The sequence below is a fragment of the Vipera ursinii genome, assembly GCF_947247035.1.
Source record: "Vipera ursinii genome assembly, chromosome: 3".
Classification (NCBI taxonomy): domain Eukaryota; kingdom Metazoa; phylum Chordata; class Lepidosauria; order Squamata; family Viperidae; genus Vipera; species Vipera ursinii.
In genome coordinates, this window is record NC_139516.1 from 167,622,129 (window position 1) to 167,648,878 (window position 26,750).

Consider the following 26,750-nt stretch of genomic DNA (forward strand, 5'->3'; position numbering starts at 1 on the left):
TACTCTAAATATTCTATTTAGATGCAACTTTGTATGGTTAATAAGTCATGTCTATTTTTTTTATAAAATCAGGATTTGTAATTTTCTTTGAAAACAAAACCATTTGTGCATTATTCTCATATACCAAAAATGTACTAGTTGGATTTGTTTTACTTGGCATGGACTTTTTCTGTAGCCATCAATTTATTGGTGCGAAAACCAGAATTTGGTTGAAATTAACATCATTCCTTAATATAATAATGCAGTAATTTCTGGATTAATTTGAAGAATTACTTTTGTAATCATGATCAAGTGATTTAAACCTTCAAGAGTGTTTTGTCCAAGTATATACATATGTGCATGCATATAAACACATGGCATTAATTGCCATAATGCTCTTATTTTTAAGAAATAAGAATATATATTTTTTTCTAGGAAAACAGACTGTCATTTTTTTTCTCTTGCATTATTTCCTATTTCTGATTGCTTCTAACTAGAATGACTTAATTTAGGTAAGATTTTGATGCTCAAATTTCCATTTCTGGGGGATACCACTTGCATCACACAGTAAATATTACACTTTGTTCAGATTTCAAATTAAATTAAAACATAAGATAAAATGGAGCTATCTCTTAACTTATTTTAAACCTATTAGAATAAGATGTTTGTCACCAATTAAACACTTTTAAGAAAATAGGACTGTTTATAAAACAATTAAATCTCAAAAATGCATTATTCCCTGGGAGAGAAATCCCAGAGGAAATTCTGCTTATTAAAAGTGCAATTTTAAGACAACAAAAGATGGTTTAGAAAGAAATTATTTCCTAATGTCAGTTAAACATATTCTAAACAAGAAGCCATATCTATAACATATTGAATTCAACACATTTTGTCTCAACTCATTTATCTAATTCAGTCATCTTGATTATAGCTTCACAGATCATGATTCTCAGAGACAATTGTGATAAAATTCTAGAATAAAAATGTAATTTAGTTATCCTATAGTACAAAGCACTAAAAATAAAATAGAAATTCATTAAAAATTTAAATAGTAAATTTAAAAGAGCAATTAGGATATTAAATCACAAATAATTTATTCTTCTGTTAAGAGTTGATGCAATACAATTTTAAATAGCAATGAAGTACAGTGGTGGAAAATTGGCACTGAATCTAAAAGCATGTTTTTCATATCAATCTCATATTTTCAGTTCAAAACTTGATTTTAATTGACATAAAAATATTCTCTATTTAAAATTATGGAAGAATGTATTTTTATGTCTTAATTCAGGTACTTCCTGCTATTTTCCTATCAAAATATACCGACACATGACTGATTTTATAAAATTTTCAAATGTCTGTCTGAATGTATATATGCTTCTGCAACACAGAATTCAGTAAAGCACCTCAAATACAGTAGAAGAGTCTTAAAGAATTTTGTGTTCCCTGCTGAATCTGTTTGATCCAGATAGCAAATTTCTTTAATGTGGTATTGGTCAGAATTTATAGTTTACAAGGGAACTGATATTAAAAAAAACACATTAAAATTTACTTTTGGTCTCATAATAACCAATACAAACATTGACATAAACACAATTGTATTTTCTCTTAAAGATATTCACTCTTGAATGAGAAAGTTTAGACAAGTTTTACAAAAGCTGCTATACTATCTTTGTTACATAGTAATTATTGTACTACAAGTTAAATACACTTGTGAAATAAAATACATGTCAGCCTATCTATAATTTGTTTATAAATACTTTGTAAATTTAAATCAGGCTAAATGAACACTTTTTCAAAGTCATTGTTACTGCAATCAAAAAAAGATCACAGCTCGTTTATTTGAAACCATTACAAGGCCATTAAAAATTCATATTGTTTTGAGTTATTAGAGGAAAAGGTAAAGTGAACTTCCGCTGGTACAACCATTTGACAGTTTTCCATGAAGAGTTCTAAAATTATTTTATAGTAGACAGTGCTTTAGGTTTCATGATAATTCCATCATTTCAGTAGTTGGGATACGCAGTCTTCTTATCAGGATCTGCCAAGTACATGGTTGCCTTCTCATCCAACACTGAGGCCAGCATACACACCCACAAATTTATCACTTCGCAGTTTGTATTTCTCATCTACTTGGGTTTCTGACCTTGCCAGCCTGTAGTGTACTGCCTTGCATATTCCACATGAAAAAAAAATATATAAAATATTGCTGCTGTAAAAATTTTCCCCTCTCTCTTACAAAAGAATCTCTGGAAAAATACTAAATTCCCTTAACCTTCATAAACATACAGTACTGCTCACATACTTCAGTCTGTAACTCTTTGATATACAGTTCTAAGCTCACCGCAAATTGTTTGTGAGTGTATTTTCTGTCCAATATTGCCATCTAGAGTACAGATGTATTTTTTTTCCATAAGGACAATTACTTTTGTTTATAATTAGCTGAGAAAAGCTAACCTAGATAGGCAATATACTCCAATACAGCCATAAATTAACAAGGCAAGGTTGTCATTTTCTTTCTAAAATTAGATGCAATTGAAGATTTTCTTCAAAAGATGTTGACAATGCCAAAGAGACCATGAGGGTGCTAACAGGTACTGCTTATTAAATTATGTTTTCACTGCTGGTAATTTCCATACTGCCCCTATAAATAAATTGAAAAAGGAGGATAGTAAGTAAAGGACAAAAATCTAAAAGTAAAACATATACATTCTTAGCACTGATTTCTTTTAAAATAGGATTATTTTTATTTCACATGTGAAGATATTGGAATTATACCTTCAGCAATATATTGGTATTTGATTTCAATGGCAACTATTCAAAAACAATTCCATAATTCCATTGTTTTGTTCTTTGTATCCTGGAAATTTCTTAAAAATATCTTGCTTTGAATATAAAAAAATGAATATTAAAGAATACCCCCAAAAAGCAAAATATGGTTTCCAAAACAGCTTTTTATAAAACATTTTAAATACAAATTGCATTTATTCTTTGTGTCTGCTTTTTAATTTGAGTATGTAAGTATAAGTCTCTTCAAAAATAGATTTTTTTTATCTCTGTTGTCAGGTAGAATAAGCATAAATAGTATTTAGGACACTGATATTGTAAGTTCTAGGATGAAATTTTGAACATTGGCTCACTTATATAAAGTATTAGATGTGCCCATATACAGCCCATTATTACCGACACAATACCCTCTTGGTACAGGAATTTTTTTTAGAATCAATCTATATACAACTAATATTCTTACTGTTTGTAACCTAAAATTGGGCAAAATTGGAAGGTACAGGGCAATAACTATTGAACCAAGGTAATTCAAATGGACAAGTTTAGAGAATGGTGGGACCCATTACCCCGCACAGGAATGAAACTTTGAGAAATTGTGGATGCTTCAACACCACTGTGCTTTCCAAGTACACTTCTCTGAAAACTATAAGTTGCATGGTGTAGGGCAGGGTTGTCAAACTACCGGCCTGTGGGCCAGATGTGTCATAGCGAAACCGCGCCCACCCCATTGCCGGCAATGGAAAAAAAGTTGTGATGTGTTGCAACACATCACGTGACATTGTGAGTTTGACACCCCTGGTGTTTGACATCCCTGCCTCACTCAATAACCTGGCGGCAAAGCCAACAGGTGAGCTGTGATTGGTTGATTTGGAACTGAGGCTGAGATCTGAAATCTCTTAACAGTGATAGGTGGCTTGGAAGGACAAGGGAGCAACTTGGATGCTGGCTTGTGAGGTAGACTGGCTGCGGGTGAAAGTTGATGGCTGAGCCGTTTTTCTCAGGGATCCTTTACTCATGCATGAAATTTTTGCCCACAGCTAACAGTGAAATAAACCAAAAGTAAATTATAAATCATATAAGCAGTGATGGCACTATCAACAATCTGATCTACTGCTCAGAATCTTTGCTTTGGACCCATTACAATTCATCAGCTCATGCAGATGAACAGTAATGCCTATTAGCTCTGAAGACTGATTTTAGTGTTCAACTGGTTACCTGAAAAATAAAGAGAACTTGTACAATGGTATATTTGTGATGCTTAATTTTACCTGTTTAAAACTGTTTTAAATGTTTATACATTCATATAGAGTAGCATTTGAATTTGAACTGTAAAACTTTAAATACTCATTAAAAAATGTAACTCCAAGAACTGTACCTGGTCATATCCATAAGGCCTTTGTTGTGGAGGCTGGGGAGGACCAGGCTGTGTAGGTCTATATCCTCCGTACTGCTGACTTTGTCCTTGAGGATAATTGGAATATTGAGGGCCTGGAGCACTTTGGGAAGGACCTACAATATTTGATACAGAAATTGCTGCAATTCAGTCATTAAAACACAACTTTTTTATATTTTTATTTCTCTAGATTCTGAATTTAGCTATAGTCCTCAATTTACAACCATTCATTTAACAACCATTTTAAGCTATGACAGTGCTGAAGAAACTGACAACTGGTCCTTGCACATATAATCAAAATTTGTGTGCTTGGCAACTGGCACATATTTATAATAGTTGAAGTGTCCTAGGGCCACACAATCACCATTTATAGTATTCTGACAAGCAATGTCAATGGTGGGGAAGCTGGATTTGTTTAATGACTACATGATTCGCTTAACAATTGTGGCAAAAAAGGTTGTAAAATTAGGCATGACTCATTTAACAACTGTACTGCTTAGTGACAGAAATTCTGGTCCCAAATAGTGGTTTTAAGTCAAAGACTACCTGCATGCAGATAGAAATGTACATTATGCAAATATGGATTCTTATAAACTTTCTAGAAATTTTGAAGTCTTGCGGGGGAAAAAATCCTCCATTTTTCCTTAAGTTTTAATATATGCAATAATCATTCTGATATCACCTCTTCTGGATCTAAGTTGACTTTGGAATTTTAAGAACATACATTAAAGGATATAGGTAGTCCTCAAGTTACAATGGCAATTAGGACTGGGAGTGCCATCACTAAATGATGTGGAGATAGAGCATGACATCACGTGACAATATTGCTTGATGAGGACAATCCCAGTTGTTGCCTTTAATCCCAATGCACACCCAATTCATTAAGTGGGAAGTGGAGGGAGCACCAAGTAAGAAATGTGAGATGCTGCTGAGGGAGGAAGCCTGGGGAGGACCTGGGAGACCTGAAGCGAGTCATGCTGGAATTGGGGGAAGCTAGAGAAGACTTCGGGAGGCCAAGTGCAGACTAGGAAGGCCAGGGGTGTGGATGGCACAGTGTGAGTAAAGAAAGACTGGGGGGTAGTTGGCACAAGTGCAGAACGCTGGGGGTGAATTATGTGAACAAAGCAAGACTAACGGGTGAACGGTGTGAATGCAAGAAGACCGGGTGTGTATGAAGGAGTGTGACTTACCATTTACAACCTTTCCCGTCAGCTTCTCCATTGGCTTTTCACAAGAAAGGTTGCACAGGTGATCACATGACACTGCAACCTTCATAAAGTGCAAGTTTTGCCAAGTACCTGAATCATGATCAGATGGCCACAAGGGAACTGTGATCATGATTCAGGCCCTTCAGCAGTTCAAGAAACAATTGTAAGTACCACCTGTTCAGAGCCTTTGCAACTTTAAATAGTCACTGAAAGAGTGGTTGATAAGTAAAACTACTTGTATATAGCTTGGTTTATTATTCTTACAATGCCTTGTTTGGCATTTGTTAAAAGTAAGAATACAATCTAATTAGAAAATAATTACATGTACTCTTTGAAGGAATCTTGTTCTTCCATTTTAGAACTTCTTCTCTTCTCTTCTGTTCTAATATGCTATAAAAATCCTATTGCAATTTATTATAAAACATTTGAGGAAATTAAGATAGTTATACTGTGGTATCTTGTTACTCATTGTTAATTGGTTCTGGGAGGCATGATGACTATCAAAAATGATGAGAATCAAACAAATTTTTCCCATAAGGAATAATGTAGTGAGTCACAAGGCAGCCAACAACAAGTTCTAGCATGTGCGTTGAGTACCAAACAATGAATATCAGGACCAAATTTTTGCATCAAAATGTGTTGACGAACAAATGTGATGAATTTCAAAGCAGCTGACTACCAAAGTACCACTGTATAAGGATATCTCATCTTGTTGCATTTATTGTTCTAAAAGAAAAGATTTCAGAAAGCGTTTAATTCTTTCTCAAAATTTTCAATTCTTTCTCATAAAAATATGAAAAAGGTAGGAGAGAATAGGGGGGGAAAAATCCAATCTCCCCATTTTCTCCTCTGGAGTTTCACATTTCTATCCTCAACACACGGGAACTCTTTTTTATTTTTATAATTCCTCTTTAGAATTCTATTTTGCATACATGCAGAATTGTTTTATTATTTTACAAATATATAAGTTACTGGTAAATTGACATTTAAAGGACCAAAACAAAACTATGGAATATAACTAAACAATGACTTACCAACCACTGCTACTACTGCATGTGTTTGTGTATCTCTTTCATTAACACAGGGAACTAAGAGTATAAACAAAGGTTGACCAAAGCCCTGCTTGATACTCAAGATTCCCTATCAAAGTGTATCCTCTTACTTACCATAACCTTGCTGTTGTCCAGGATAACCCTGCTGACCTGGGTATTGTTGCTGTTGATAACCTGATTGTTGAGGTGGGGCTTGGTATGCATCTTGCTGCTGGCTATACTGAGCATTACCTGAAATAGGAAATGAAGCAGAAACAGTTAAATGCTGTTTCTTCTGCATGTGCGTGTATTTTTTAAATGCACAGCAAACACCACAAAAAAACAAAATGAAAATGCAGTTTTGTATCAAAAACAAAGAAAACAAACCAAAACAGAAGATATTCAGCCAAACTGCAGTTAAAGCCAAATTTGCAAGGCTAAACTGCAGTATTTTCACATCTCTGCCAAACGAGTATTACTTTTACTGGAACGTGATGTCATGACTCGATAAGGCCATGACTATGCTAAACAAACAAACAAACAAAAAAAGACAAAATTAAAGACAGCTACAGAGCACAAACTAGCTACACAAATCAGCAAGCTGTTTCCTAGTGGCACTATATTTGTATGTGTACATATACACAAAATATAAATTGGACCAATGAGTTTATTATGTTCAAATAAAAATGTTATTGAAAAATCAACTAATAGTGTTATAATAATTTTACTGCTGTTAGAATAACAAATTTAAAATTGTAACTTTAGAAGTTTGCAAGAAACTGGTTCCCTGCAATTCTTAACAGCCAGCAACTAAAAGACTACAAGAGCTTTGCATGGGCAGGAAACAAGTTAATGTTGTGCAAGAAATGTTTGCTCTTTTGTGGAAGGGGAGAGGAAAAGGAATGTATGTGCGCATGTGTGTGTGAAGGTATATAGATACCTCCTTCGTAGTAATGTTGGGAGGAATCCTCATAAGGCCTATCGTAGCCTTGTTCAGGATACGACGGTTGCTGATAACCGTAATCACTATGACCTACATCAATTCGACAAGAGACAGGAAGAAACGTTAATGGCCCCTGAGTGAAAACCCTATGAATATTTCATTTTACTGAAAAATCAGTGTCAGCTGAAAATACATTAAAAAAAACCTTCAAATTAAATTAGAAGGATTCACCAATAGGATTTCCTTTCTTACTAAATGAACATGTGACAAAAGGAAAAAAAATCAGCTAATGAAGTAGTTTTACTAACATCACAGCAAGGAATGGCCTTACAGCTTCTGATAAAGGGTAAAAAATGTTTTTATGAAATAATTTATGCTTTACAGAAATATTTAATTACAATGAACAAAGAATTCAATTACCATACTTTGTTGAACACTGTTCTACTTATCTTCAATTCAAAAATGTATGCTATTAAAAGCAATGTGAACTATAATATATAATGTTCAATAAACTTTTAAATAACCTTTATGATTTTACATGACACATTAAGATACTAATACATTAACTAAAATCTAATTAAAAAAGAAAAAAGAGGCTATCCTATACCATACAGTCATCTACCAATAGGAATTGCTTGACATTTTCATTCAAATCAGATACCTTCCTGTAAGAATCTAGTTCATTTGTACTATTGAAAACAATAATCGCTTTGGGGGAAAAAAGACATTTCTTGAAAGCCTATGCTAAGGTATTTTGTTTTTAATTTTTTGTGATGGGCATCACAAATTTAATTCAGCTATACAGCAATTTGTGTTTCTTTTGTAGTGTATCTTCTCAAGAGCTTCTCAACGAAAGGGCTATTTATAAACAATATTTTATACTCATACATTATGTGTTGCACATATTTCAAATATAACAGAGCTCGCAAGTGCAAAAAGTATGCCCCAGAGAGTACCTATAGCTTGCCAACATTCCTTTTATAGCCCCCAAACTCTCCCAGACTGAATGGCTCTGTAAACCTGGGACTTAATTTACACTTCACGGGCTTTGAGAGCAAAAATGGCTGCCTTAACTGATGCAGATGCTTAAATTAGCCATTTTATCTCTTAAAATCCCCAATCCTATCTTCAACAGCCCAATGTCTTCTTACTTTTGGAAATAGACCTTGACAAAGCCTGTTGTGACCTCTGAGATGACACAAGTCGCACAACCTTGCCTCAACTTACCTAGCTGCAAATAAAGCTTAGGATACCTTTTACAATTATTTATGTAACATCCTCAGTTGATTAAAATTATGCTACTACATTTTACTTTATAAACAGTCAGACAGAACCCACTACATTCAATTGCATTGAAAAAATAGTCTACTATCCACCATGAATTTTAATACATAAAAGTGTCATTCTATCTCTTACAACTGCAGCCCATATCTATTCAGTTTGTAATTAATCATACTATTTAAACATGTAATTTAAAATTTTGAATTCTTAAGCAAAAACTCATTCGTATATCATCAAGATATAAAAAGAATCAGATTTCTAACTGCTTTGTAGTGCTTTTTAGTGTAATACATTTCAAAACAATGTGGTTTACTAGATTAAAGTGTTGAATTTGGATTTGGAAATCTAGATAATGAACAAGACTCAGCTACAAAATTTTATTATGTAGTTTAGGGCAAATCATTCTCTCAGTCCAATCTAGAGGTTTACAAAGAAGTGCTTTGTATAATACTTCAAATCCCTGAATGAAAAGTGCAGTTAAACATCTTATAAATGAATAAATTTGGGATAATTTTCCTTTTTTAAAAAATATGCAGAAAAAATATACTTTTGAAAGAGAATTTCTCCTTTAAGGATTTTAGGATGAAATCTATTTTAGTAGACACGTTTCTGTTAAATCTTATTTTAAAACAACTTTCTATAAGTGAAATACTATTATATAACCACCATCTGTGTGAAAAAAAACCTTGAGTCTCTAGCAAAATAAGGGACTTATTATAAAAATATGTATTGTGGTATTTGAATTAAACTACAAATATTTTGAGAAAGCAATAAATTAATATTATCCTTTGGGTATCCAAACGACTTGAAAACGTTAATAAATAAAAGTATTCTAGTGATTAACAACTAAAATTTTGCTCAACCGTGGTTTTATGTATGTATCACTAATAATGGGCAGGTATATAAAATGGGAAAGTTAACATTATGAGAGATTACCATCAGGGTAATATTGCTGGTTCATGCCTTCTGGAGGACCCTGTCCACCATGACTGTATTGGTCCCCATAATAGTCTTCCTGGCCTGAGTACTGCTGTGGTGGGCCTGAAAAACCACAACCAGTCAATATGTAAATAATTTATTTTTTATGTTAACACGCTCACTAATTTCTCAATGTCTCGCCTACAGACTTCCCCCACCCATAGCACTGTGTTTCAGAAAGTTTACTTAATGCTTTGTGTTTAATACATGTACGTACTGTAGAGAGCACCTTGACAGTATGATACACTAAATGTGAATTTACATTTCACAAAACATATAGAAAATATATATTTAAGCTGGCCTCTGTGACAGAAATATAGATTTCAACATTTATTGGCAATGTGGTGATTAGTTTAGTCTCAATTTATTTGAAGGGGAATGTAATATGACACATTTGACAATGGCTAGAAGTTGGCATGCTTATAGCAAGCAAAACTTGCCTCAAAGCAATGAGACAAAGGGGGTTTCTATGCCTGCAACAACTAAGAGAAACTGAATGGACAGAGTAAAAAAAATGTTCAACTTTTAAACCTTACCTTGCTGTGGAGGTCTATATGGAGGAATCTGCCTCTGTCCCATCATATGATTTCCTTGATTAACTTGGGTCATCATTCCCATTGGTGGCTGTTGTCCCTGATAATGCTGTCCTGCTCCCTGGGGCATATTATACTGTTGAGATGGCGGCTGCTGGTGCATCAAGGGACCTACAATGAGAAGAAACACAGCAATGTTTAATGTTTTTCTTCAATTCTGCAATATTAATTTCTATCAATAGCACCCAAATTTATTATGTTTTAACCAGCTCTGAAAATATGCCATAGGATTCTCTGCATGAAAAATGCACATAATTTACCAATCTATAATCACGGATATCTTTTCCCTTAGTAATAAACAATAAGCCATTTTTATGTGTCCCAAGCTAAATACATACACACATATTTACAAAATCCATGTTTTGTTTTTGTTGTGAAACATGAGGTTATGAGATTCACATAAAACTATCTGGTTTATTTTGCTTTTAAAACCTCTTATTTAATAAATGTGCATTTTTGCAAGCACATTCAAAATGTATGACATGAACAATTTACTTTATTCTGTATAGATTAAGTTAAAAATCTGAAATGTTCTTATGACAAAGAAAAGTATTATGACATATAATATTCATAGAATCACTGGATTTTGATCTCAATGCTTGAGTGGTTTCTAAATTCTTAGTAACTAATACCCCAGTTGTTCACTCTGCTTTTCACAACTTTTTATTTACCTAAACTAATCATTGTTTCAGTCTCCTTTGGACCACATATAAGTATTATCCCGTTAAGCATAACTGTTTTGGAAGAAACCTTTTGAAAATTTGTTGTATCTAACATAATATCCAATTTATGTTGTATAATGGCTGTATCACTCTATGACTTAATTCAAAGCTCTCATAATTTTTATAATTATAATTGTATTTCATAAAAAAATCACTGAGTGCAAAAAAAATGGACATAAGACTTCAAGTTCTCTCATTTCCTTACTTGCCATATTTACAATTGTTTGCAGAATTAAGTGTGTTGGGGGTAAAAGTGAGAAAAAAGAAACATTTAAAAATTTGTTCTATAACATATACAAGGGACTTGTCAAAAATTAAATTCTATATAGTGTATATCTATTAATAACATTTGTATCTTTACTTTACACAGCATACATAGAAACACTCAGAAGCTTACAATCATCACAGTGAATACCACTAACATCAAAATAAAACTCCAGAGAATCAGAAAACATATGATAGAAGGAATGATTGCTCAAAGATAGTAACTAGAGAGAAGGCCATCTTTGTCATAACCACCAATAAAACTTCTGATAAGCAGATGTAGACTTTTTCTGAGCACTCAGAAACACTTACAAAGGACATGCTAGACTTTTGGGGCATTAATAAGTAAAAATCATTGATAAATTTTATAACAAAAACCATAGAAAAAAATTAAGAATCATCCTATTTTTTTCTTGACTATAAAAGCTAACCTGTTAACATTCAGTGAGTAAAATCAGTGCAAATAAACCACCTCTTTAGAAATATTTTTAATAATTTAATAATGTTAAAGCATTACCTCTTGTGATAATTCTACTTTTAGTGGAAAGCCAACAATCTATTTCTTTACCTTGATTTGGTGCCATGTTTATATTTGGTCTGGGACCATAGCTGGCCATAGGTTGTCCTTGGCTTATTGTCATCTGACTCTGTCCTTGTATACTTTGTGAAGATGGCACTGAATGATTATAAGCTCCCATTGACCCATGATTACTTGAAGGTATGCTCATGGAGTTGTTTGTCATGCTAAGCTGGCTTGGTCCAGGTCCCTGTATGGGCATATGGTTAGGTCCTTTAAAAAACAAAAAAATGAAAGGTATCTTTAAAATAAATACTAAAAACTAAAAAATATTTCATACTTCAAAAACGTCATGAATAATCATAATAAATTTTCAACCCAACGCCTGTTATTTACAATAGTAATATAATAGTAATAGATTCTCCTTTCACACTAGGTCCATTCTAAAAAGTAGTAAATTTACAGAATGGATAGTATATCTATTTTGAAGTTTTAAAACTGCTCAGAAAACTGCTCAGAGAAAGTGAACTAGATTGCAGCTGCAATAATAGGTACAAATAATTTAACTGTAGGTCATAAATATACAGCTAACAATTTTTATATTGAATGTTATCATTTTTACTCTCTATGCTATACTATTAACCTGGTACAATATGAACATCCCAATCTCCTAATCAGGTTAGGAAACAAAAGAATACTCTTTAGTTAATAGTTTGGTGTTTTAACAACAAGAGTTGATCAAATAAAACTGAACAAAATTATATACCATGACTCATATACTATTGTCTTCCAGGGTTTCAAACTTGTAGCCTGCCAACTTCATACACATGACAACTGGCCAAGAATTATGACAAAATACCTGAAGAATATTTGGCTGTTTACCCTGAAACTTTAATGTCCAATACTATGTTTTCATATACGCACTGCTAGAGAAGTATGTATCTCAAACATGATCTGAGTTCAAACATTCTATGTTAAATCTGAAATTGATTACCTCAAACATTTTGGAAGCATTTCAAGCTCAAAACGACCCCATTTTGAGTTCATCAAACTCAAAACAGAGTTGTTTACATCAGAAACAACTAGCTTAACAACAAGTTTGTTTCTGGAAGAAATATAAATGGAAATTATGCTGGTGAGGCCATTTTATTTCTAAGTGCAAATTAGTGATACAGATGGTCCTCACCTAACCCTTTGTTCAGTGACCATTAGAAGTTACAATAATCATGTGATCAAAATTTTGGTGCTTGGAAGCCTGCTTGCAATTATTTTCACAGCGTGTGCCTCAATTCCCCCCCACTAGCCTATTTCCCTCCGTCCCAACATCTCTATCTGTTTGGCTGCTTTCAACTCCATTGCTGCCTCCAGCTGACCTTCTCTGTCTTCTGTGAGAAGGTACACAGAGCCAAGGTAGCTCCTGGCCATTTGTGAGGCCCTCTGCCAGGCACACCTCAGCAGCAGCCGAAGAAAGAAGATGGAGGTGGTCAGCTGGGTGTAGCAGGGCAGTCAAAAGGATAGAATAGGGGAAAACAGGCAGGTGGGGGGTTGAAGGAGAAGCGGAAGGTCCTTAGCTAACGATAGCATGGTTGTGGTCTAACAAATGCAACCAGGACTACCAAAACTATTTTCACTAAGTGATGTGTCATGTCATGTTTCACCTAACGACCATTTAGCTTAGTGATGAAAATTCTGGTCTCAGTTAGGATTATCTTTATTTCTATACTGAATTTTTAAGAACTTGAATGAAATCAAAGTATGGTTCAGAGAATATGGCAAATTGGAATTAATTTAAGTTAGTGAACAAGTCAGAAAAATCAGAAAACAAACCATAGTTTCTATCCCTAATTTGTTCTGAGAACAAGCCTTTGATTTGGATGACATAGCTCCCCTTACTTGTTAATCTTAAAACAGTGATAGGAAGAACAAGTGGGAATAATCAGTACATTGTTCAATAATATGTTGCTTATTTCAAAGAGAAATTAGAATATTACCTGAACACATTTTTGGATATTTCTTTTTTTAGGGTAAAACTATACTTAACTACTACAAGTAGTCCTCATTTAGCAATTGCAACTGTGACTGGCAACTTGTTAGGGAAACTGTCACTAAATCTATTTATGATCTTACTTCAGTTTTCCTTTGCTTTACAGACCTATAAATTTATTGTTAAGTTACTTTTTCATCACCATGACAACTGACAAAGACTACCTGTCTTTCTGCCTTACAGAAGATTCAATCAATCTAGGACTAGAAATTTAACAAAAAATAAATATGATAATCAGTAATTCACTAGGTTTTTCTTGGACTGCATCCTTTTACAAAGTGATAATATTGCAAGCAAACAAGAATAACAGAAACCAATGCAAAAATATCTTAAAGTTTTGAAGGTATGATTTCAGATACATTTTTATACTATGCATATGTCATCTTATAATTGGTAAAACTTATAATTGGTAAAAACTAACCAACTATAACTATATAAATGACTATATAGAATAACTTAAATTAGCTGCTTGGTTGACATGACAAACACACAGCTTTTCTTCCTTCTACATCTGTTTCTTGGCTGCACAAAGATTAAAATTACAAGAACCCTATTTTTTGTGCACGTGTTCTAAATTGGATATACATATATTTTAAAATGCTTCCTATGATGAAACTAAAATTTTCCTTTTTGGGTTGAAAAAAAATGTAACCGACAGAAATCTGGGGCTCATTAGCTGGACATGAATATTATAAGAAATGTTAAGCCAGTTTATTCAGAAGACTCACTATGTTTGAGAATTAATTCTTCTGAAACTATGCTTAGATTTATAGCATAGGAATTTAATTTGCTGTTGAAATTTTATAGGAATTCTGATTACAACTTTTCCCGCTTAAGGAAATAAAACAAGAGTTAAGAGCATGGTGATATGAAACAACTAGAACAAATATGATAAAAGAACAATTTTAGAAGAAACTAAAAAAAAACCCACAGCATTTTAATAAATATCCTGAGAAAGTGTCTTTCAACAAAGAAAAATTCTACCTTGTTGGAAAATGTATGCTTAAAAAGCAAATTTGTCTATAGGTATAGTAAAATATAGACTGCTATGAAAAAACACCAATAGCTTATACCTTTTTATTCTGTTAAAAAGCTGTTTTAAGGTCTGAAATAATTCTTCTAAGATATTTTTTCATGTGAACTCCACAAGGAATAGCTCATCATTTCCATCTGTTTTGTCATGCAGAAGATTAGCAGAAATATAACTTAGAAAGATAATCAAAATTTTACTAAGTTCATTTCATTTATCAAACTAATTTAACAGTAATTATTTTAAATAATTTATTCCAATGAAAATGCATTCATCCATAAGTCAGTATCTTTCTTTGGCAAGCTTCTAATGAAGCTATACTGTATGGTTTCAGACACACTAAATTTAGCTGGTTCTATTCAAAGGAATGCCCAGGGGCAGTCTGATAAACATAGAATACAGGTCACGTAACTCTGTAACTAACAAACTCTAAGAGAACTTGTACTCAAGAGCATTCAAAGCACTTTTGTCATCAACAATCTTCAATCCCTTGAGCACACATGTTGTTTCAGTTGCTGAGCAACCTGGTGTTAATATCTCTAGAAAAAAAACTTACCAGGCATCTGGCCGTTCATCTGGTTCTGCATGTGTGGAGCGGGAGGGCCCCCACCTACCATACCATCTGAACTCATATTGTGAGAACGTGGAGGTGGGGGAGGGCCACTCTGATTCATTCCTCCAGGACCTATTGGCATATTCTGTGTGGGTGGCTGAAAATAATTTAATAAAAAAGCAAGTTATAATCCAACAAATATACAGCGTTTCTTCATATCCGTATCTACAACTATATCATGGTCCTTGTTTTTTTTAACCTACTTAATCTTCCTTCTATTCTGTTTTAAAGAACAGTGCTATGTTTCTGAATGACAATTCACTCAATGGTTATTTAACTGATAGCTTCAGTCATTTGGTCTCCTTTTTATTAATTATGCTGCAAGGGATAAAAGAATGATCTTTTTATTTATCAAATTTATAGAGCCACCTGACTCCGTAATGACTCTGGTCGCATATAATAAAGAATGAATGAATGAATGATGCTATCTGGATAGAAAGCATACTACTTAGCATACACGCTCACCTAACCTAAGCCCAAGGCCTGAAGAAAACACCATGATCTTAAAGATTGAATAAGGCACAGGTCTGCAACCCGCGGCTCCGGAGCCGCATGTGGCTCTTTCAGCCGCCCCCTGCGGCTCCCAGTCCTCTGCCATGTGCAGTCCAAAAAAAAAGTGGGACTAAAAAAGTTCAACCAATCAATTCAAATATGCAGGATAGGTGCATATCTCGCCTTGGCTCCACTCTTCAGTCAAACCCTGTTCTGTGCATGCGCGCACGTACACACATGCGCACACAGTTTTTGCAGCTCCCAATTTTTCCTTTTGTGAGGGAACCGGTTCCGAGTGGCTCTTTCACTGTTTCAGGTTGCTGACCCCTGGAATAAGGGCAGGTTAGGAGCTATACAAATCTTGGGGGAGGGAGGAGAGGAGATGTTCCAGAAGGCAGGTGCTGTGACAAAGAAGACTCACTTCCTCGCTCCTGTCAGATGATACTACTACATGCCAACTCTATTTTTGCAAGACAGGAAAAAACTACCACAGACAGATGGTCTATTGGGTAGCCCACAGGTCGGCAACCTGCGGCTCCGGAGCCGCATGCGGCTCTTTGAGCCGTCTCTTGCGGCTCCCAGCCGCCCGGTGCGCGCGCACCTCTTCCAACGGGCAGTGGTGCGCGCGCACCTCTCCAAATGGAGAGTGGCACCGCCCGTTTGGAGAGGTGCACGCGCACCTCCCCGAATGGGCGGAGGTGCGCGCGCACCTCCCCAAACCTTTGGAGAGGTGCGCGCGTACCTCCGCGCGAATGGGCAGCGGTGCCGCTCTTTCAGGAAGCCCGCCGCGGCCAGTCTGTGAAGCTGCCGAAAGCGGCAGCTTAGCAGACGGGCCGCGGCAGCTTCCGCAAAGAGCGGCACCCCTGCCCATTCCGAGAGGTGTGCGCGCACCTCTCCGAACGACCGGAGGTGCGCGCGCACCTCCCCAAACCTCCGCGTGAACGGGCAGCGGTGCCGCTCTTTCAGGAAGCTGCGCGCGCAACTCCGGTCGTTTGGAGAGGTGCGCGCGCACCTCTCGGAATGGGCAGGGGCGCCGCTCTTTGCGGAAGCTGCCGCGGCCTGTCTGCTAAGCTGCCGCTTTCGGCAGCTTCACAGACGGGCCGCGGCGGGCTTCCTGAAAGAGCGGCACCGCTGCCCATTCGCACGGAGGTACGCGCGCACCTCCGGTCGTTCGGAGAGGTGCGCGCGCACCTCTCGGAATGGGCAGGGGCGCCGCTCTTTGCGGAAGCTGCCGCGGCCCGTCTGCTAAGCTGACACTTTCGGCAGCTTCACAGACGGGCCGCGGCGGGCTTCCTGAAAGAGCGGCACCGCTGCCCATTCGCGCGGAGGTACGCGCGCACCTCCGGTCGTTCGGAGAGGTGCGCGCGCACCTCTCGGAATGGGCAGGGGCACCGCTCTTTGCGGAAGCTGCCGCGGCCCGTCTGCTAAGCTGCCGAAAGCGGCAGCTTTGCAGACGGGCCGTCGCCATCGGGCAACCGGGAACCGGTTCCATCTCATTTTTAAAAAAATGGCAGCCGCGTGCGTCTGCGCATGCGCAAAAAACCTTTTTGCGCATGCGCGTGCATGGACACACGCACGCGGCTCCCTCTTTTTTTAATTTGTGATGGAACCGGTTCCCAGTGGCTCTTTTTCTTTTTTAGGTTGCCGACCCCTGGGGTAGCCCGACACTATGCCACTGACCATACATATAAAATAATACTTCTAGTCAGCTTCTGTTTTATTAGAAGCTCACTACTACCAGATGTTTCAGGTCCAACATCAAATCCCTGGCAACAGCCTTTCTTGGTATCAGACTAAAGAAGTAACAAGAGAAAAGTTGAGTAACTCTGAAAGATTACACAATCAAACAAAACCTGTCAGATACAGTAAATTCTATTCTATGATAGTTGAATATAGAGATAATTTTTAGGAATTAAAAATTTGCTTAAGAACTTCACCTGGTGATAAACTTCCAAAGCCCAAACCAACTTTCCATAAATATCTCTCCCATCTGAGAGGAAAGACTCTTATAGTCAAGAAGCATAAATGAAGTTGTTAAATAAGAGAGGTTGATTTCTGAAGTGATATATTTGTAAATGATAAAATGTCACCTTCATACCACCTTATAGGTTATCAATAGCCGATCTAATATCTTATTAGCATTAACAATGAGAATTTATCACATCAATTAACTGCTATAATTAAAAGTACGCCACTAGAGGTAGAAGACTAATATCATTACAAAATTTACTGCTACGTTACAGTAAATTCAAACAATTACAATAAGAAGTCTAAACCTTAGTTTTCTTCTTCCTTTTATACTAATTATATATTACTGTTTAATCAAAATTCATCTTGATCTATTTCCAATAAGAAAGTATTAGAAAGGGTTCAAGGACTCTTCATCAAAACTCAAATATCTTTGAGTTGAAATAACTGCCTGTTTTACAAAAAAAATTAACTTAGAATTAGGGCTTCAGAAGGTATTAAACTTGATCTTACATGGAAAAGTTGTACTGAAAGTTAGCCTAGATACTAGGTAAAAGTAAGCAATTACCATTTTTAATGTTAAAAATACTATGTTCACACTTGAGTATTATATAGTATAATAGCTTTAAATCTTTCTTTGACAAACCTAATGTTTAAGTTCAATTCATCACTCTTTCAAAAATGCAGGTCCTACTCCTGCACAACAAACATCCCTGATAATCTGAAAAATTACCACTTACTATGAACTACCATTCTGCTCATTGGAAGATGGACCAGAAGAAAAGGGTTAATTTCACCTCTTCTAGTAAGAATGTAAGGCTTAGACCAGGGGTCTCCAAACTTGGCCCTTTGATGACTTGTGGACTTCAACTCCCAGAATTCCTCAGCCAGGCATGCTGGCTGAGGAATTCTGGGAGTTGAAGTCCACAAGTCATTAAAGGGCCAAGTTTGAAGACCCCTGGCTTAGACTTTTATATCTGGAGGGAAAAACTCTCCAGTTACCTGTATTTTATTCAGCTAAGAATCAACCTATCAAGATCTTTATTCTTTGCCAAAAACAGTACTTTACAAAGCATTTTCAAGTAATTACCACATGGTCCAGTGAAAACAACCAGGGGGGAAAAAAACCCATGTTTACTATTATAGTTCTTTGATGGTCGCATCCATCTTCTGGTGAACAAATTATATGATTGCTACCATGTTTCCTCAAAAGTAAGGCCTACCCTGAAAATAAGCCCTAGCTTATTTGGGCATAATATAAGCCCTACCCCCAAAATAAGCCCTAGTTTTGGGACGAGGCACACACCTAAAAAATCAACCTCAGGCAGGGGTGGAGGTGTAGATCTGCCCCATGCGCCCCACACCCACTTACCTTGCAGCCAGGCCTCCTCTCACCAGCCCACTTCTTCTGCAGCGTCTTCTGGAGCCAGGCCTGCATTTCTCAAGTCACAGCCCTTTCCAGAAGGCCTGTGCTGCCAAGAACCGAGCTGGGTTCTGCAAGACCTTTGCACTGAGGACCAAGCTATGGATTGAATCCATAGCTCAGTACTCAGCTGCATAGGCCTTCTGGAAAGGCCTGACTGCAAAATGCAGGCTGGAATGCAGATGCAGAATGAAGCTGCTCCTTCAGCCCCAGAAGAAGTGGACTGCTGGGTGGGGCTGTCGGTGGTGGAGGTGAGTATAAAAGACACCCTCCTGTCCCCCCCCCCCCATAAGGCTGGTGCCTCTTTTGGAGGCAAAATAAATAAATAAATAAGACCCAGTCTTATTTTCAGGGAAACACGGTAGTATATCTCTTGACTGCTGAAGATGACATTGACCAGAAAGGAGTACATAATAGCAATATCCTGGCATAAGGGTGAGGGCAGTATTCTGTATCATACAGAGCACCCAAAGACTGCTTTTGAGGAAATTCATCTACCTTGTAATGTTTCCTAAAAGGAAGTAATCTCCACTAAACTGTACACTGCAATATTTCCCAACAGAATCTCTGCTATGAGAGCCACAGAGTCTCTAATAGAGCATACAATGACGGTACCAAGGTCATCTATCCTTCTGAATTTTTTGTAAAAACATGGGAGTGCAGTTACTGCTGTCTCTGTAATAGGTTTTATTAGCTTAGCCCAGGAGGCCAGATGTATTTCTAACCAAATGATCAGGCATGACACTCTAGGGAACCTTCAATTTAGTATTTTCCTAGTAGCTGATATAGGCCTTTATAGCAACGTGGTCTGTCTGCTTCCCAGATGCACTTAGCGGCAAGCATACTTCTCTCAGTTCTAGCCAATTAATGGGCAGTGTCAGTGTGTACGGGAACCATCAAACTAGGATCAAGCAGTTCATCAGATGGATTTGGCCTTTGAGTGACTCTCTGAGCAGGAGTCCCCTTGGCAGATTGTTTAGTCACCCTCTCTAGAATGAATCTTTATGCTTAAGCATGCCCTGTTGGTGCTCTGATCATAAACTGGCAGGACGATCCACTGAAGTAATATGGAATGAAAACGGGCCTAGAGTACTGCAATCTACACTTCCAATAATCCTTCTCTATGCAGCCTTGCTATCAGAAGTTGCTTCTCAGCTATCAGAACCTCTTTTACAACATTCTGGAGCAGCCTAGTCATTTAGAAAGTGATAGTCTGGTTTTAGAAACTAAAGAGAATAAAGATTCTAAGCAGAAGGGAAAAAAATGCAAGCTGGTTCTGAATGACACCTAACACTGGGATTTAAAAAATAATATGAAACATTTATAACACTGGAAAGTTTAAAGGAGATACTTGAAAAATGGAGCCTGAAATTAGTAACTATAGTATCAACATGGTCAGTAATAATGTCTGCTTGTAAGGATTAGCCTATGTCCAAAACTGTTAATGAAAATGGAGGAAAAAAATTATCTGACAAGATAAAAGTACCAAAGTGGAAATGCAAATGACAGACTAAGAGAATAATTTGGAAAAGGATAACCTACTGTAGGACACAATACAAAAGAAACTTGAAGTTTCAAAAATTAAAAAAGAAGACCAATGGTAAACCAAGATTAAGACTATTAGAAATAAAAGAAAGAACAGGCACCACCGACAAAAGAAGAACCTGCACAAAGGTTTAGTTGGGTACAGTTGCCACCTGTTAAGAGTAGTAGCTGTGAATCCAAAATTCCAAGCATTATATAATGTGCACTAGGTTCACATGGGGAACTGCAACCTATTAAAAACCAAAGATGGAAGGTTTCTGGAACCAGAGGTTCAAACAAATAAAGCTACTTGGCCTTCTCAGGACTGAGTCTGAGTCTGAGTCAGGCACTAGGTCATGACTTTTAACAACAATACTTGGTCTCTCTGAGGTCAGGATGAATCATTTGCATATGAGGATATCTGACCTTACCAGATCCTCAGGAAAAGCTCCAAACTCCCTCTGAAACCCAAATGAGAATGGAACTTTATTGTCAAAGTACAACCATGTATACACTGAGATTGGCTGAGCCTCACTTCGTGCACCTCCAACTCACAGTGACAACAAACCCTCCATCTTATTACACCATGTGAGCTAACTGCACAACACACCGGCCTCGCAAGTCAATCATACATAAAGTTTATAAAATTATTTCCCATTCAAGAGCCTAACAGCCCATGGATAAAAGCTGTTCTTCAGCCTGTTGGTATGGCTGGCTATATCTCCTACCCGATGGTAGGAGAGTAAAGAGATACCGACCAGGGTGTGAGTCGTCCCTTAGAATTTTCCTCACTCTTCCAAGGCAGCGAGCCCTGGCAATGTCATCCAGTGGTGTCAGGGGACAGCCCACAATGTCTTGTGCTGTGCTCACCACCCTCTGTAATGCTTTCCTATCCACGGCTGTCAGACCAGCATACCAAACCACAATACAGTACGAGAGGACGCTCTCTATAGTAGACCGGTAAAAGAGGGTCATTAGCCGTTGTTCTACCCTATTCTTCCGCAAGACCCTGAGAAAGTGGAGTCTCTGTTGGGCCTTTCTGGCCACCTGGGTTGTATTAACTTTCCAGGTAAGATCTTCACAGAGACTCCCAGAAATTTAAAGGAGGAAACTCTCTCCACACAGCCCTCTCCCCCAATGTAAAGTCCGGCAGGTTTCTCTTTTTTCCTCCAGAAGTCTAGCACCATCTCCTTCGTCTTGCCAATGTTCAGGTGCAAGTTGTTGTTGTTGTTGAAACACCATATGGATAGTTTTTGTACCTCCACCCTGTATGCTGTCTCATCTCCACCTGTAATAAGACCCACTATGGTGGTATCATCTGCGAACTTAATTATTGCAGTAGATGGATCGGATGATACACAATCATGTGTACAATGAGTACAGGTAGGGGCTAAGCACGCAGCCCTGTGGCGAGCCGGTGCAAAGCTTCACAGGGGTGGATAAAACAGACCCAACCCTCACTGTTTGTAACCGGTCCTTGAGAAAGTCTTGAATCCAATCGCAGATGGTGGGGGAAAATGAGGTAGGCAAATCAAACAGCCACTTTTTCCCCATTGTGTGGGGGTGGCACTAGCTAGTCAAATAGCAACCTGAGGGTCATCAGACCATGGCAATGAATTTTGAAGAACCAATGACAATGTTCTTCAAAACCACAGCACTTTGCAACTGCCTCAAAACAAATACGGAAAAATCCAGTAATACAGATGAATTCATTCTACTCTGCTCTAAAGCAGCCTTAAATGGTAAAACATATATTTAAACTGCAAAGCCTTGGTTACTGTTCGAAATGGACCTGACAGAAAGGACACTAGTCTTTATATCACAGCTCAAAAATATAGATAGTAGAAATCTATCCAGAGGTAATGTTGTTAAAAAGGATAGTTTTCATATAAATTGGGTTCAAACATTGCATTACAAGTTATATAATTCCTTGAATAAGCAGAGTGACACTTTCTGTAATTCTGTTTTTCTAACACAATTTCTCTATGCTGAACTAGTTTTATATACCTTTGGAATATGTCAGTACATTTTATTAAAATAATGTTCAGACTTCCACATAAAATATTTCTCATAGAAGGTAATCATTAAGTAATTCCAAACATTCAAAATGTTTGAATTTAGGATTTTAAGATATCACCATAAAAATATTTTAATAAAAACAAAGTTTTGATTGAATTCATAAAACAACTGGATAAGAACTACTTGAATGTTCAAGAGGTAACCTGGAATTAAAAAATTCCAAATGAAAAAAATTATAAGGACCTAAAACAAAGATGGATATAATTCTCAAAGATATATATCTAAATATGCATGAGGTTTAATAATATAATTTTACATTTAAAAAATTATAGTTGTAAAATACAATACTCAAAGTGTATATTAAATGCTATATGCATTATAGCACTTTTCTGTGCAATATACCGTATTTTCCGGCGTATAAGACAACTTTTTAACCCATGAAAATCACCTCAAAAGTTGGGGTGTCGTCTTATACGCCGAGTCGTCTTATATGCCGGAAAAATACCTCTCGGATCTTTTCTCTTTTCTGCTGGGCGGCGGGATCGCTGAGTGAATGGAGGTAGGCATGGCGACCCGTGGTAAAGCGGCTGACGGCGAACGGCGAATGGGTGATGGAGGGCAAACTCTCGTTAGCTTCTGGGGCGGCTACTGCAGCTGCCGCCGTTGCTCTCTCTAGGACTGGCCATGCTAGCGCCTCCAATGCTGGCTGTCAGGTCCCCGATGAGAGGAGGGGCAGGCAGTCCCCAGAGGCGCCCTGCTCGACCATAGGAAGGGAGCACCTTTGCTCCCGCCGAGGCACCGCCTGACTCGCGCCGACCAGAAGAATTGCTTGCCTGGTCACAGAGTGCGGAATTGAGAGCAGCAGTGCACCAGGCGAGAGAGCTCAGAGAAAAGAAGGCGAGGCGCCCATTTGGCGGGGAAGGAGCAAAGCTGGGCAAATCACAGAGCAGGCGGAGCAGAGAAACGTTACAGGGGAAAAGGGGGCGGGGTTTAAAAGGCAAGGCGGGCAGGACGTGGAGACGTTCTGCAGTTAGAAGTAACGAAGGAGCCTCCGGGCACTTTCTGGATCGGATTGTGCAAACTGAGCATGCCGTTACAGTCCTCGTGTTTCCCAGGGTTGCCTGTCGTGCCAGAGGTATTCCCTGTAGCCCCAGATTCTTTAGCTCCCCACTTTCCTTAATTCGGGCGAATTTTGTGCTCCGTGGAGAAACATTAATACGCAAATACCGTTTGTTTAACCACGCAAAACTCGGGAAAAACCTTGGTATTTGGGAACGGAAAGGCTTAAGCCTTTTCATTTCTGTTTTATGCACGGGCTGGGAGGGTCACGAAGTTTACCTCTTTTATTTTAGCAACATCGTGGCACTTATAAAAAAAGGGTACTAACGCTAAACGAGTTGTTAATATGCAGATTGTGTGCCAGGAAGTGAAATATTGAGTTATTAGCCCAAACCCTATAATTTAACATGAAAAGTAGGGAGTCGCCTTATACGCCGGGTCGCCTTATGTGCCGGAAAATACGGTATCTTTGTTTCTCAGACAATGCAATTGTTTTTGCATGGTACTTACTGGTGGCAACATAGACTGCATATTTTGATTGGAATCTGCTATTGTGGCTAAGTAGACCAAATTTGTATGCAACAACTGCTGGTACCTAATTGTAAAGAAAAAAATAAAAATTAAAACAATTCCCATATGATCATTTTCCACTAACACATAAGTTATAATATTTGTATACTTCTATAATTTTCAACTGTATAATTGGAAAAAAGTACTGCAATGATAAAATATTTCAAGAATTACTATCAACAAGGTAAATTGCACTGTAATAAGATCATTTTTGCTATTATTACTGGTAAAGCTTATTTCAAAGTATGGTCTTTCACATTTAAATCACTCACTACCAGCCTTGAGATCAATTATAATATTTTCCATATTATCTTTTTGTTCAAAAGATTGACAAGTATGGTTGACAAACATACCTATACCATAAGACAAATGTTGGAGGGAATAAACCGTGTATATAGTGTGTGAGTATATCATAGTGGCAAAAATTTCATGGCTTGTAAGCCACACTGTTTGGGTTTTCTCATCCAAGCCATAAACAAAGGCTTAATATTATGTTGATTTTGAATACACGTAGTTCTCAATTTACGACAATTGAGCCGAGAATTTATGTTAAGTGAGAAATTTGATAAGTGAATTTTGCCCCATTTTACGACTTTTCTTGCCACATTTGTTAAGTGAATCACTGTAGTTGTTAAATTAGTAACACGGTTAAGTGAATCTGCCTTCCCCATTGACTTTGCTTGTCAGAAGGTCGCAAAAGGGGATCACATGACCCTGGAACACTGCAACTGTCATAAATATGAACCTCTGTCAAGCATCCGAATGTAAACTCCATGATCATGGGGATGCTGCAACAGTCATTAAGTGTGAAAAATGGTCATAAGTCAATTTTTTCAGTGCCGTTGTAACTTCAAATGATCAATAAATGAACTGTTATTAAGTCGAGGACTACTGTAATAAGATCCTATCAGGTAGCCTTATCCCAATGAGCTCCTTCATAATAAGCTCATCCTAACTTCAATCCCAGAAATCCCAAACATATCGGCGTCGATGAGAGTTCTGTGACTTGAAATTCACACTACTTGGAAGTATCGGTATGCTACCATTATGAAAAGCCAAATTCGAGAAGAAATATAAGAAGCCTCTGCATCCGTATTCTTTTCAGAACATTCAACCAAGGTCTGTTTGGCTTTCCTCTAAGCTTTTAGAGCATGGGTGTCAAGCTTAATTTCATTGAGGGACGCATCAGCATTGTGGTTGCCCTCAAAGGACTAGATGAGCATGGCTGGGTATGCGTGGCTGGGTGATCATACCTGGATCACCACAACTCGGTGAGCGTAGCAGGGAGGACATGGTCAGCTAGACGTGGCTCACTCGGTGCGGCAGACTCAGTATGGACAGGTGGGCATGGCTGGGTAGGCGTGGCCAGCTAAGTGCAGCTGGCCCAGCTCTGCTTATTTGGGACAGCTGGGTGGTATCATCATCATTATTATATAACTTTTATTCATTAAACATGAAACTCAGTCAACTGAACACTCAAATTGACTGGCACTAATGGTTGACACAGGTTGCTGCCAGCATCCTAGGTATCAACCAGGTATCTCCTTAAAATGTAAGATGTTCCAAAATAGCGCAGTTTTTTGTAGCTTTGCTGGAGTTATATGGACATAGTTCCCAAAAACTTTGCAAAATACATCACGAAATTATTATTATTATTGTTGTTGTTGTTGTTATGTTGGAAGGGACCTTGGAGGTCATCTAGTCCAACCCCCTGCTCAGGCAGGAAACCCTATACCATTTCAGACAAATTGCTGTCCAGTCTCTTCTTAAAAACTTTGTGTTGAGCATTCACTGCTTCTGGAGGCAGGTTGTTCCACTAATTTATTGTTCTAACTGTCAGGAAGTTTCTCCTTAGTTCTAGGCTGCTTCTCTCCTTGATTAGTTTCCATCCGTTGCTTCCTTCCTGCCTTCAGGCGCTTTGAGAATAGCTTGACTCCCTCTTCTTTGTGGCAACCCCAGAGACATTGGAACACTGCTATCATGTCACCCCTAGTCCTTCTTTTCATTAAACTAGACATACCCAATTCCAGCAACCGTTCCTTATATGTTTTAGCCTCCAGTCCCCTAATCATCTTTGTTGCTCTTCTCTATATTCTTTCTAGAGTCTCAACATCTTTTTTACATCATAGTGACCAAAACTGGATGCAGTATTCCAAGTGTGGCCTTACATCTGCTATGCACTATAGGTCGTACTTGCTTAACAACCATTTGAAGTTATGGCGGTTTCAGAAAGAAGTATAAAGCCCTTTTGACCACTGCAAAATGCAGCTTACAGACCTCCATGGTCAAGCTCAGTGCATGCCTGGACCTCAGCT

The 26,750-nt window shown here is 37.6% G+C and overlaps 1 protein-coding gene across 4 annotated transcripts in view; it reads right to left on the reverse strand.

The window, feature by feature from the left end:
- Nucleotides 1-1,411: 1,411 nt before the first annotated feature.
- The window catches only part of SS18 (SS18 subunit of BAF chromatin remodeling complex), a 32,434-nt gene continuing 7,095 nt past the window's right edge, over nt 1,412-26,750 (reverse strand). The window contains exons 3-11 of one of the 4 annotated variants that reach the window (XM_083357872.1): nt 24,376-24,460; nt 15,324-15,477; nt 11,745-11,966; nt 10,134-10,301; nt 9,556-9,660; nt 7,336-7,428; nt 6,531-6,647; nt 4,139-4,272; nt 1,412-2,620 (exon numbers count right to left, since the gene is read on the reverse strand). In XM_083357872.1, the coding sequence (XP_083213998.1) occupies nt 2,594-2,620; nt 4,139-4,272; nt 6,531-6,647; nt 7,336-7,428; nt 9,556-9,660; nt 10,134-10,301; nt 11,745-11,966; nt 15,324-15,477; nt 24,376-24,460 (1,105 nt within the window). In that variant the 3' untranslated portion in view covers nt 1,412-2,593. The remainder of the gene's footprint in view (nt 2,621-4,138; nt 4,273-6,530; nt 6,648-7,335; nt 7,429-9,555; nt 9,661-10,133; nt 10,302-11,744; nt 11,967-15,323; nt 15,478-24,375; nt 24,461-26,750) is intronic. The other 3 variants (XM_083357874.1, XM_083357873.1, XM_083357875.1) reach the window with 3 other exon arrangements.